Source organism: Erpetoichthys calabaricus, chromosome 7 (assembly GCF_900747795.2).
Source record: "Erpetoichthys calabaricus chromosome 7, fErpCal1.3, whole genome shotgun sequence".
NCBI classification, from domain to species: Eukaryota; Metazoa; Chordata; class Cladistia; order Polypteriformes; family Polypteridae; genus Erpetoichthys; species Erpetoichthys calabaricus.
Window position 1 is genome coordinate 102,254,333 of NC_041400.2, and position 14,650 is coordinate 102,268,982.

The 14,650-nt window shown below is 37.8% G+C and overlaps 1 protein-coding gene across 2 annotated transcripts in view; it reads left to right on the forward strand.

Annotated features, from left to right (window-relative positions):
• Window positions 1–14,650, forward strand: part of megf10 (multiple EGF-like-domains 10) — a 270,730-nt gene that overhangs the window by 238,640 nt on the left and 17,440 nt on the right. For both annotated transcript variants that reach the window (XM_028805234.2, XM_051929641.1), the window contains exons 14-16: window positions 5,987–6,133; window positions 10,874–11,008; window positions 12,292–12,420. In XM_028805234.2, the coding sequence (XP_028661067.2) occupies window positions 5,987–6,133; window positions 10,874–11,008; window positions 12,292–12,420 (411 nt within the window). The remainder of the gene's footprint in view (window positions 1–5,986; window positions 6,134–10,873; window positions 11,009–12,291; window positions 12,421–14,650) is intronic.

A 14,650-nucleotide genomic window follows, 5' to 3' on the forward strand; every position in this document is an offset into this window, starting at 1 on the left:
TTTGAATCAGAGTAAATGAATTAGCTGCTACTACATTGGGAGGGGTAATCTTTTGTGTTATTTGTACCAATGAGCAGCATAAATTAGTAATTGCTAATTAGTTTTTGTCTATGCACTTATTTAAATAAATAAGTAAGAGTAGCATTTAGGGCAGCATGGAGGCACAGTGGTTCATGTTATTATCTCACAGTTCAAATTAAATGGGTTTGAAACCCAGGCCTAAGGTCTGTCTGTGTAGGCATCTTAAAGAAATGTGTATTAGTTAAGCTGATCTTTGAAAGTGTGTGGATGTGCCCTTTGACGGAATTACTATCTGCCTGGAGTTGATTGTGATAGTCTGTGGCCTCCTTCCACGATGAAAAAGAATTACATGGATTTTTAAATGAAATAGCTCTGCTACCCATCTAAGACAGGTTGAAATCTAAATAATCAACATAAACCCCAGTGTTAACTTTTGCAGTGCAGCATACAATGCATATGTCATCTATTGGAATGATAAATGCAATGCATTTTATTACTAAAAATGTTCATGTTCTTTTGGAATGACAGAGACATAGCAACCAGATGGACACGCAGACAGACACGCATCCATTAAAATGGATGTGTGGATTCTACATGTCCATTTTTGATATGTCTATGATATTTTGATATTGTCTATGTTCTCCCATATTGTCATTTCTACTCAACATAGTTTAGGTAACCCTTTATTAAGTGTCTTAAGATGAAGAATAGATATACTTTTATGAACAATGGTTGACTGACCCTAACTTGTATATCAATTAATAACTGTTAACTGTGAAAAAGAAACCCTCTGCTTAATAATATAGAAAATATTGCAAGGATAAATATACCAGTAAATGTTTAATTTATGTATTATGCATTCAAGTATGTGTTTTAATAATTAGTGAAAAGCACTTTATATATATCTTTGTTTATAAACCGTAGTATATTGATGCCCTGGGCAGTGCATAGTTTGTTAACTGTTAGGCTGGCAGTTCAGAACAGCTGCTCTGATATCACCAATGTTCCTAGTATGCACAGGTAGCTTCTTCCCACAGTTAAGATATAAATTAAATGCATCACTGACTGCAACACTTGAAGGACACTTGAGTATACAAGCACATCATGTCACTGAGGCCCAGCTCATGAAGAAATTCTGTTTTTTATGTGTTATCAGGTATCAGTCCCAATGTGTTTTGCATTATGTTTTGTGTCACTTTAAGTCTCCATGACTAACAGACAAGAGCTAGCTCTTCAGTAAGGCAGTTAGCTGTATGTCTGGCTAGGAAGTGTTATGTCTCTAGAACCAGCAGTTTTATCTGTCAGTCTTTGTCTATTATTGTTACTGCTGGCTGTTAGTGCAGCCTAAAACGTTAGATAAAACTTTAATGTATTAGTTGTGCCAAGTTGGGTTTTCAGATCATGTATTTTCCTATAATGTTTCATTATATGGCTGGTGACAATGCATCTAGATGGAATTTAGCAACCTTGTTCAAGAAGGTTGATTAGATGCTGAAAGTCTTTGCCATCTACCAACTTGATTAATGTTCTGACACCCTCTGTTTGATTTTTTCTGACAGTCGGCCATCACAGTTTTCCTTGATATTGTTGATTTCATGATAGGTTGCTTCAATCTGACCTCTCATCCTTGTTTTGTGTGTGGTAATACATTCTAGATATGCTGCTTTTGTATATCAGTACAGTATTTTACAGTCTGCAGTGAAATTCATCATCCATTCTTTTAAAATGCTCCCAGACCAAGCTACACTTAGCATACTTCATTTTTGCTGAAGGTGTCTATTTTGTACCCAGATGTAAAACTATAGGTCATGTACTTTAATTACTGCCCTCATGTACCTATTTAAATGTATGATAGTAGCTCTATAACAGCTGAACCTCTCACTCATTTTCCACACATCACAATGCAACTTTTCACCTCTAGTTCACCCTCTCTGTCTCATATTCTCTGGCTGCACTACTCTGTTAAGCAAAAACTTTACTTTAAACATGGCAACAGGGTTAATTCTGTGGTAATCGTTGAAATTTATTTTGGGTGAACACACTACAAATTCACCATAGTACAATACATTCTGTCTGTTACCCAAACGTTTGAGAGTTACAAAGTATTTTGGTACATCAGTTTTCGCTACTAGATCACAAGGTCTCTTCTTCCACTCTGCTTGTTTTCTGGCCAGACCCAATGGTCTGTATATTTCACTCATTGGTACAGAGTATGAATTTCTGAACCATCTTGTATACATACAGTACAGAGTTTACCAGTTCCTTGCCACTGTTCTTTACCTTCAATGGCCTTCACTTGAGGGACTATCTAAATACCAGTGTGAATTTCCATAATGTGTGGCCCCTGCCAGGTTCCTTTCCAATCCCATGCCATGATTGCCCTAGCAGTTTTTTACCAGCGTTATATTCTGAATCTTCACAATCTCATTGCAGAATGTGGCACTGGTGTATTTTTGTAGGAATGGCCTCATTCTTTTTTTTCTGAGAAGCCTTCACTTCTTTAGTGAAAGGACAGGTAAAAAATACTGTGTCCATTGCTCTCACCTTTAATTTCTTCCCTATATCAGTATAAACACACACACATTTTTACCCCAAAAAATATATACGCACAGAAATTAGAAACTGGTTAACACTTAAAATAAAATTAAATTAAAATAGCAGAAATGTACTCTTATCAACAGTGAATTTTGTTAACATTGGCTATTAATAAAGTATCTATCTATCTATCTATCTATCTATCTATCTATCTATCTATCTATCTATCTATCTATCTATCTATCTATCTATCTATCTATCTATCTATCTATCTATCTATATACTGTAGGTAATTAGATTTTTAATATTTCTATAGGAAGTTCAGCTGAACAGGTATCAATAGCAAGACATACTGATCGTAAAATTTAATTAGACTTAAAATGTACCATTTATCTTTATTTAATGTCCAAACTGTTATTTTTATTTTTCTTAAACTGGTTATTAAAAATACTGTAAGTTGCTAAGTATCCAAAACCAATACAGAGGGAATGGGGGGTAGACAGAGGAGTGAAAAAATAAAGAAGCAAACACAATTCGAGTTCAGACAAAAGAGAAGCTGAAGAACTTGCAAGAAAAGATTGTCAAACCCCAAATCACAAAACCAAATTTTGCTGTCCACCAAAAAAGTTTGTAACCAAAGAAACCTAATACAGTTGAGTTCTTACCCCTAACTGCCACTAACATGGTACTTTTGGTTCTTTGTTTTTGATCCAAAGAGAGGATGTCTGGACATGCATGACATAGTTTTTTACAGTTGTGATACTGTGACTTGATAGTGTACATCATATGACCCCCATGACTGATGACTGTACATATTGTAATACGGACGTAAACACAGAAAAACAATATAAAATATGGCAGCCACAAAAGGTTTCTATCACAAAATTGTAATGAGCTGACATCTTAAACATAATGCTTAAATTTAATAATTGCACCAACAATAATGAAAGGTTCTGCAGAATAGTAACCCTTGTGGCAGGTGGTTGGGGGTGGTACCCAGCCGGGACACCCAAGAGGACCGGAAGAGGGCTCACACCTCCTCCAGACTACGAGGAGGCGACCACCCTGGTTGCTGTGGAGGCCATGGGTACAGAGCTTTGAAGCTCAACCCTGTAGGGGCTCGTGGTCACCACCAGGGGGCGCCCCAATGCCTGGAGAGCCCTGGACCTCAGCACTTCCACCACACCAGGAAGTGCTGGGGGGGGGAGAGGCGCAGGGACACCCGGAGTGCTTCTGGGGATATAGCCAGCACTTCCAGCCATACTGGGGCGGTGGAAGATTGCCGGAACACACCTGGAGCACATCCAGAGGACAATAAAAGGGGCCACCTCCCTTCATTCAGGGCTGGAGTCAGGTGGAAGAGGACGAGGTCTGGGAGAGGAAAGAGGCAGCCTGAAGAGACGAAAGGCAGTGTGTGTTGGCCTGGACTTGTGGGGTGATTGGTGCTTCATAGACTTTTATAATTGTAAATAAACATGTGTTGGGACTTTAAACGATGTCCGTCTGTCTGTGTCCGGGCTGCTTCCCACACCCTGATGTTACTAATGCAAACTTATACCACCAGCATTTCAGTGTTTTAAACTATCCTCTTTAATAAAATCCCTGTGTGCGTCCATGTGTCCATGTCTTCTGGTGAAGTGCTATGCGCGGGGCAGTCTTTAATAAAGGACATCATTGCTGGGGAAAGTGCTGATTGGGTACTCGCGGCCGCGCACATAAAATCCGTTGCTGGGGAGACGCCACACATACAATAATCAGTTGCACGCCAGCACAGATTAAAATACTTGCTGGGGAACTGCACAGTACTTGGTGGAGAGATGCTACAGCCACGATTATCAGCTACACGCCACACATTACATCAGTTCCTGGGGAGACTTTGCTGATTGCCCACTGGTATGACATTAAATTAAACGCTTTTTACGGACAAGGCGGAAGTACAGGGAAAGGCAGAATGAGTGGCAGAGTCACCGGCCACTAGCAGATGCTTCAAAGGCTGCCTGACGCGTCACACAAGACAGAGAGGGCGGGACCTATAAAATATCACACGGCCAATCCAATCGGATTTCGGGAAATGAGGGAACACCTAAAACATAAGGCACGAAAAATCCAATCGGGTACTGATACGCGGAGAACAGCTTCCCCAAAGAGGTGGGATTAATGTGTGTTGTTGTGCAAGTGTTCACTCTGAGGATGTCAGATTTGCGATTAAGAAGCTTGGCCCGGTAAAGTGTAAAGTGTGAGTCATTGAAGTGGTTCCCCAAAGACGTGGGATTAGTGTGTATTGTTGTGCAAGTGTTTGCTCTGAGGATGTCAGATTTGCAATTAAAAAGCTTGGCCCGGTAAACTGTAAAGTGTCAGTCGTTGAAGGGGTTTTCCTAAATATACGAATTTTCATGATATTACAATAGGATGACTTTTAAAAGTATATTTATTTTTGCACACATAAAATCCGTTGCTGCGGAGACGCCACACATACAATAATCAGCTCCACGCCAGCACAGATTAAAATACTTGTTGTACTTGCACAGTACTTGCTGGAGAGACGCCACAGCAAACTAAAATAAAGAGAGGCAGGATAGGAGATCTTCAAACAGACACAACACATCAATCAACAGCCACAGAGGAGATGATAAATGCAATAATTATACTTACTGTATTGTCATATACATTTCTATTTTATTTTTATTATTATTTTACTTTAGGTTTCTTGCAAAAATATTTTTGACAAAAAAAAATTAAGACAAGAAACAGAATGAGGTCAAGGTCCCTTGCCATTTAATATAGACTGTTCCTACTAATGTTTATGCACTACTGTTCTAGCGCCCGTTATTGTAACGGGCTTAATGTCTAGTATGATATAAACTAGCTACCAGAACTTTTTGATATATATATATATTTCTTTATTGGTGTCATCATTTAAGGAGTATTAGTGGTCACTGCTTGGTAATGCCAACCTGAAGAGTGTGCCATGTAACATATCACACGCAGGCTAAAAGTATAAATATAAAGGTCACGTTATGTACTTCCTGGTTTGTTTTGATTGGATTCAACCAAAACCTTAAAACTTAAAATTTTTGTTGGCCTTAAAATATTTCTGGTTATCAAATTCTAGCTCTACTATTTGACAATGATTTAAGATTAACGTTTTGGCTATGGTTACATGTGTGTTTTTGGTTTTGTAATTTATGCAATCCCTATTTGACTACAATTTTTGACACACATATTGGCTATTTGTTTTTTGACTTCCCCTGTTAACAGCCCATCAGTAGTTGCTTTGGTTACAATTTATCTCTTCATTCCTTTTATGACTGCATTGTACTGCTGACCAGTGCAGTGCACCTATTCTAAGTATTTAATACTGTACACATTAATCACCTTGATTGATTAATATCAGTAGTCTGAATTCTTCATTTCTTATTGTTTTCTGCAGGTATCCACTGTGACAGTGTATGTGCAGAGGGGCGGTGGGGGCCAAACTGTTCAGTACCATGCAACTGCAAAAATGGGGCCTCATGCTCACCTGATGAAGGCACATGTGAATGTGCACCTGGTTACAGAGGCACCACTTGTCAAAGAAGTAAGTCATTATCTGTTCAATTAAATTTTGTATAGGACTCTTCATTAATCTAAAATGCAATAACAGTTGATTGCTGAAAGTTTTATACATTAACATACATAAACACCTTAAATTCTGTAAAAAAAAAAAACACACTGAAAAAGACCTATTTAAATGCCATTATACCTGAAACATGGCGAGTTACAGCAGGGGGAGGGAAGAAAACTGTAGTCAACATCATTCTTATAGACTACCTCTTGGGCATCCTTCGTCAGTCATAACAGATAATGTCATGGGCACAGTCATGCAAAATCACAGTGCTGATGATCTAGGTTAGCTACCCATTCAGCTCCTTCTGGGCCATAGGAGAAAAATAAACCACTAGAGGGTCACGGTCGGAAAACAAAAAAGAGCAAATCAAATAGTTCAGTCAGATGGTCAGCAGCTTCTACATCATGAAAGTCAGAATGACCTAGGCGATCTGGTTACCCACCCTCCACTGGGTACAGTTGATAATAAGGTTTCCAAGGCCTCCTAATTTCCTTCAGTACCCCAGGTGACTGCAGAATACAGCACTTTGAGCAGGTGTGGGTGGTGCATAGCCTCACCTGTTCTTTTATACTTAGATCTAGGAATGATGAGCAGACCAGAATTTGTGATCTAAGACTGTGATTTAGTACATAAGGAAACAGGCTTTCTGAGATGTAGGTAGGAGCAAAATTGTTTAAAGCCTTATGTACAAATTGAAGTATTTTAAAATCGATTCTAAAGGACACTGGCAGCAATGTAAAGATATTAGTATTGGGGATATATGCTCATATTTTTTCCGTTTGGTTCAGAAATGTTCAGAAAAGTAAAAAAGGCCTAGGCAATTTAATACTTTATGTGTAATAAGAAAAAAGTGTGAACATCCTGTCAAGAAAAAAGTACAAGAATTAACTTATAAGTATGCTCCTTAGTTATAAGCATATTTATTCTGCTATATTTGTAAGATGGAAAAAACAGGTCTTATATACTGTTGTAATGTATTTGGTAAAAGATAGACTGATGTCAAAGGTAATGCCTAAATTGGGAGCTGATTCGGTAAAACTAATGTTTGAGTATATGGAATTAAAAAAGTGACAGGACCCCTCAATTCATATGTAATTTCAAATTTAAAAACATTTCTGTGTTTCTGTATTCAAAAAATAGTAGCTATGGCTGATCCAGTGCTTTAATTTGTGGGCATGATTAATTAAAGACAGCACAGAAAAAACTTCTTCTCAAGAGAGCAGCATCTATACCTTCCTTCCAGATGGTGTAATGAAAAGATATAGCCAAGTATAATATGCATACAAATGAAAGATAATACTTCCTCATGACATCTTCCAGCCCTGAATGACACCATAACTTAATTTTAGAACCTAATTGCTGAGTGCAGTTATCATATCTTTGTACATTTGATAAATATGAACTAAACCATTCAAAGACAGTCCCTGAGATTCCACCAGAGTTTTCAGGCTTATACAAAGGAATAGAATAGGAATGGAGCAATGGTGTCAAATGCTAACTGATATAAGTAACAAGTGATAAAAGATAGCTTTAGGTTAAGTTCATTTTGGAGAAACTTGGTGGCAACCATTTGGGACCCTCAGCCAAAACAAAGTAATACAACAATTATATACAGACTGATAGCATTAATGACCCATCTGTCCATTCATTTCCAAACCTGTTTATTCCAATTCAGGGTTGCAAGGTATGAGAACAGAGAGTGGATTTGTTTTACATTCTACAACTAAAAATGCATATCTATATTACAACCCCAAATCAGAAAAAGTTGGGACAGTGTGGAAAATGTGAATAAAAAAAGAAAAAAGCAAGTTATAAATTCTCCTCAAATTTTATTTCATTGCAGACAGTATGAACACAAAATAATTCATGTTTTTTTTTGTCAACATCATTTGATTTGTAAATAAATATCCATTCTTGCCATTCAAGCTTGCAACGCATTTCAAAAAAAGTTGGGACAGTACAGCATTTACCACTTTGTACAGTTCCCCTGTCTTTTAACAACACTTAAAAGACGTTTAGGCATTGAAGAAATCAAGTGACTAAGTGTTGCAGGTGATAGTTTGTCCCATTCTTCCTGCAAACAACGTTTTAGGTGCGCAACAGTACGGGGTCTTCGTTGACGCATTTTTCGTTTCAAAATGCGCCAAATATTCTCTATAGGAGACAAATCAGGGCTGCAGGCAGGCCAGTCAAGCATCCGCACCCTCTTCTTACGCAGCCATGCCTTTGTTATGCGCGCAGTATGTGGTTTGGCATTGTCTTGCTGAAATAAGCATGGGCGTCCCTGGAAAAGACGTTGTCTTGAAGGCAGCATTTGTTCCTCCAAAACTGAGATATACTTCTCAGCATTGATGGTGCCATCGCAGAAGTGCAAGTTACCTTTGCCGAAGGCACTGACACAACCCCATACCATGACACACCCTGGCTTTTGGACTTGTATCTGGTAACAGTCTGGATGGTCCTTTTCCTCTTTGGTCCGCAGCACACGGCGTCCATTTCTTCCAAAAAAGATGTGAAAAACCGATTCGTCTGACCACAATACACGTTTCCACTGCACAATGGACCATCCCAGATGCCTCCGAGCCCAGAGAAGTCGACGGCGCTTCTGGACACTATTTATGTAGGGCTTCCTTTTGGCACAGTACAGTTTTAGCTGGCATTTCCTAATGTAACTACGTACTGTAGTGCTTGAGAGTGACTTCCTGAAGTAGTCCTGAGCCCACGCAGTTATATCATTTATTGATGAATGACGGTTTTTAATGCAGTGCCGTCTGAGGGCTCGGAGATCACGGCCATTCAGTTTAGGCTTGCGCCCTTGGCCTTTGCGCACGGTAATTTCTCCAGATTCCCTGATTCTTTTCACTATGTTATGCACTGTAGAGGGAGAAATGCCCATATCTCTTCCTATCTGTCTTTGAGAAACGTTTTTCTTCATCATTTCAAAGATTTTTGCCCGCACTTGGTGGCAAACTGTCAATCCTCTGCCCATCTTTGCTCCTAAAGGAGTAGGCCTTTCCTCGATGCTGCTTTTGTACCGAATCATGATTGCAATCACCTGTTAACATCACCAGTTTCAAATCACATCATTATTTAGTTATTATACCTCATTACTACCCCTTAATTGCCCCCATCCCAACTTTTTTTGGAATGTGTTGCAAGCCTGAATGGCAAGAATGGATATTTATTTACAAATCAAATGATGTTGACAAAAAAAAACATGAATTATTTTGTGTTCATACTGTCTGCAATGAAATAAAATTTGAGGAGAATTTATAACTTGCTTTTTTCTTTTTTTATTCACATTTTCCACACTGTCCCAACTTTTTCTGATTTGGGGTTGTACTAAACGACAGTTAATTTATGCACGCGGACGCACCGAAGCGCATGCGCACTGCGGTGCGGCGCCCCAGAGTCAAACGCAGCAGCTTCCCAGAGTCAGTAGGTGGCGCCCAAACAACACAACCTGTAAACTAGACTTGCTCTACTCCACTGTGCCAGCAGAATGAACGAAGGCGCCCACACAAAGAAACCGCTTTAGTTCAAATAGGGTTATTGAATTAAATGGAAACTTTACCATGCCTACGACCTGTGAACTAAACCTGAGGTAAAGCGTGCACGCCAGGTTGTACAGCCGCCCGGACGCGACCGCCCACACCACCGCATATACAACGACACAGCCATAAAAAAACAAAAATGAGACTGCATGAAGAAAACCAATAACAGAAGCGCGTTGAAATGAACTGTCCCAGGACGCACCCACCCTCCATGATATTTCATCACGCAGCGGCTTCCTACCTCACATAACGGTCACAGACTCAAACCCAGCGGCTTCCCAGACTCAGTGGCTGGCACACGAACACCACAACCTGTACACTAAACTTGCTGTGCTCCACTCTGCCAGCAGTCGGTGTCAGCAAAGGCAACGGAATCACACCTCCACAAAAAGAAACCGCTTTAGTACAGATATGCTTATTTAATTAAATGACATTTCCCCAGATGCACCCACTCTCCATGATATGTCATCCATCCAAATATCGGATGGAACAGAAACTGATTGCCATTCTTGGATTTACGATTCTCTAGAGAATCGCGGGCTTACTTGTTGAGCTACTATAACAGATGAAAAGTAACAGTGAATAAATTCCATTCATTTTGAGATAACTACATCTTTTAATAGCTTCCAGGTCATTTTCATATTTTAAAAGACAATCCATTTGAAATGAAGCAATTTTAAAATTCTTCAAAATAGTTTACCTGGCCTTGTTGCTAGAAAGAGTTAAAACTAGTAACATGATTTCAGCATTTTTTTTTCCATTCCTGTTATACAGTTCCTATGCATTTGAGCTGGTAGGTGTGTATGTCTGTTGTTGCACTTGCAGGCATGTGGAGGGAACCTATTCCTAAAAATTCTCATTTTTACTATTCTTGGCACCAAAATTAAAAAAATACCTGTACAACAGCCCACCAGGGGAATTTTCCTGGCTGTTTCCCAAATTCTTCAAGAACACATTTAACGGCCAAGTACAGTACTGTGAAATAAAATATAATTACAATGATTTATTTCACTAAATTTTACATTTATGTTTAAGAGTATTGAAATCTAACATGTTTCCCAGATGTGGAGCAGATGCTGGGTCAGCTGATGATTAAATTGCTAGATTTGCTCAGTGCAGATGAAACTCCAATATGATTGTATTACTGTTCTGGCAGTTTGTTCTCCTGGATACTTTGGACATCGGTGCAGTCAAGCCTGTCCTCACTGTGTGCACAGCAATGGGCCCTGCCACCACAAGACTGGAGAATGTGACTGCTTGCCAGGATTTAAAGGGGCCCTCTGCAATGAAGGTGAGGTTTAACATGCATGAGAATAGCAGTAATGCTCATTTTTGTTAAATGATAGCAGGCATGATGTATGGATTAAAGCTAGATTTTATGGAAGTTCCCCAAAATTATATTCTTTTCTTTTTCTTTGTGTCCTGTTCATGGAATGTATCATTTTTAGCTATAGTATTTACTTATATTTTCATTTTCACCTCCATTTAATCATCAGGCAGACTGTTGTCATGGAGTGTCCTTCCCACAGAATGAGAGTGAGGAGTCAAGCAAAGTAAAGATGAAGGTCTCTACAACTGAAAGGGCAGCAGTATGCTCTTTATGGCTTAGGGAGCACAAGGAGGCTGACTGTTACAGAATATTTAGGAATCTGGGAAGCACTTTCCTTGAGGGTGTGTCAAGAAGCATTCTTATCTGTAAGCCATGGGAATCTGAGAGTAGCACCAACTTTGAAGCTAATTCTAGATTTTTCTGGGAAGTAGCACTATGAGGGCAATGATTTGGTTGCTTCTTCATATACTTTTCTGAATATGACACCTTGTTGAAGCCATGCTTCAATGAATTTAGGCTTTTCTAAGCGCAGCTGAGGGAACAACTGAATATTTACTGAGGAAACTAATAAATCTTTTTTTTTTTTAAATTTTAATTAAAGTAGTAACAAACAAGTGCAGTGCATAGTGTCAGTTTGCATACATATTAAGTAACTAGCTGTGTAAGCCGTACTGTAAAAAGCCCAGGGTCCTAGAAACTATTAAAATCGTCAGAAAAAAAAACTGAAATTCAGAGATGTCAGATAATTGAAAGGAACTACTCTGGGCATCTCTCTCCTAGGAGGATTCGTTTTGCCAACGTGCTTGCATTGCCTGTGCATTAGTGGCAAGAGGAAAAGTAAAAGGGATACCATTTTGCCGATGTTAGTGGCTAAGCGACTTTGTCTTTCTTCTGACGTTCGTTTTGCTGACGTGTTGGCCCCGCTTGTGTTATTAGCGGCTAAGCGAGTTTTCTGTTTCCTCGGAGGTGGAGCCCTTACCTTGACTTCACCTGTCACTTCCGGGTAGGACAGACAAACGCACACACTTCCACGTGTAGACATTTATATATAAGATGATTATGCGAAAGTATACAACTCAGTCAGTCAGCAAGCAAATACAGTATGGGAAATGCGGACCAGATCTAAACATTTCGAAAATAACACGAAAATTAAAAATTTCAGATACTTATTCAGATGTGTTCATTCAGTTAAAAAAATAAAAAATACACAAGTAAACATGACTGAAAATCTTTCTTATTTTCAGTTTGTCCCAGTGGGAAATATGGAAAGAACTGTGGAGGGGTGTGTACCTGTACCAACAATGGAACATGCAATCCTATCGACGGATCCTGCCAGTGTTATCCTGGGTGGATTGGGAGTGATTGCTCCCAGCGTAAGTAATTTTCTTATTTTTCTATAAGTCTCTTTTTTATATCATAATCTTGCCATTTTTGAATGCTTATGACAAATATAATAAGGATTCTAAAAATCAGATTCATCATAATTTATGCCCATCTTTAAAAATAAGTAATTTAATGGACTCTTTCTGGCGCTTAAGTCTGTTTAGGCACTTGCATCCTTTTAGAATGAAATGCAGCATATAGGATCATAGAAGAAAATTTGTTGGGATTTCAAACTTTAACACCATCAAAAATGTAAATTAAAGTCTTTCCTTTTTTACAAAATGTGGGCCCTAATATGCATCTTTACAGGCACTGCCCACAAGCTGTCTTGTCTAGGAGCTTAATTCTGGTACTCTGGAGAGGAAGGTTGGAAATAGTGGGGAAGGGATGTGGAGAGAGTCATTCATCTTTCATGAGAAAAGACAAAAGATAGAAAGTTTATTGTTCAGTTCTCCTCATCCTTCCACTTGCTTTAACTGGAGTAAGATGCTGTTGCTCTTGCATTATCATTCTTGTAGGGAAATTTGCAAGTAAATGAATCAAAGTCAAATAGCTCTAAAAATAAAAAGAAAACCTTTTCCTGGAGAAAAACGGTGAGGTTCGACAGTCTACTGTTTGGACTACACTGTTTACTGATCCATACAGGATATACGAGCTTTCCCATGCTGCTTTGACAAGAGGAGGTGAGAGGAAGAGCAAAAGCACTGCTTTTAACAATAGAATACATGCTGATACTTAAACCTATTGGGCATGATATTAAATGCTAAAATATTCAATACTTAGATAAAAGACCTTTGTAACGCATTCTTAGATGATCCTTTATATACAAAGTACTCCAAGACACATGAAGATGTTAACTGGTGGTGATTAAAGGTGGCTTAATTCACAGCACAACTGATCTCTAAACATTTTACACATGGTGCCTTTCACTTTATATACTTTATATTTACTCAGATATATTCAAAGTGCTTTGTATAAGCATCACAGCAAAATAAGTGCCAATTTAAGTTGTGTATTTGCAGTTATATTGAGTTGTGGGTATGGCATACAATATATACAGTGTTTATTCTTATATATATTGTGTGTGTATATTATATATTTATATATATATATATATATATATATATATATATATATATATATATATAGATAGATAGATAGATAGATAGATAGATAGATAGATAGATAGATAGATAGATAGATAGATAGATAGATAGATAGATAGATAGATAGATATAGATATATAAATGTATATACACACACACACACACATATATATACGTATGGCCCATACTAACTCCGTGATGCAAGCTTTGCAGTGTGCCTTACCACACTCCTGTCCTCGACAATGCATATATTTATATATGTATATATTTATATAGTTTATGTATATATAATATATACAAACTTCTATATATTACAGTCTTATTAACAATATCAACTAATGTGCATCATATTTTATTTAGATCATTTTCTGACCTTTCTGCATTTACTATTACTAAAACCAAGGAGGAAAAATATTTTGAAATTTCTGTAACTGCGTTTTCAGCTGGTATTGTTTCTTAATGAGTCCTAGAATTTCATGCCAAGTATACTTTGTATATAATAATCTACTAATTCATGCTGTTTTTCAAATGATTGGTAAATGATCAGTTTTATCCTCCACATACTTAAACACAGCAATTAAAATGTTAAATAGTTTGTCCAACATTTTTAATCAGAAGTTATTTAGCGCCCTCTTCTGGATTAATGTACAGATGTTTTTGAATATGTTCAAATTCTATTATTTCAGATGCCTGTCGGACAAGAGGACTTATTTGCTCTGTATTTTTTGCAGAGACACAAATACATTGTTATGCTAGGTGCCCTTTTTGGAAGTTAATCCCAGATATCATTTTAATACATTTCTCTCTTCTTGTATTTTTCTTATCAAACTTTCTTCTTTAAGGGTGTTTCTTAAATAATTGTACATCTGCTAAGATACAGTATTTGTCCAACAGTAAAAACAGGGATTCCTCTTTCTGCAGTAGTGTGTATAAGCTATGTAGAAATCTGAAAGTAATCATTGTAAGGTTGTGAATACTGGAATTTTCTTTATTTAAGTTTAACCATTAAAATATTTTTCAAGAACAACCTTTTCATGCTTTATCTCAGAGTAATCGGTTATATTTGAGATGAAGTAAAGTGTACTCTTTTAAGATTACTGATTTAATATTATAA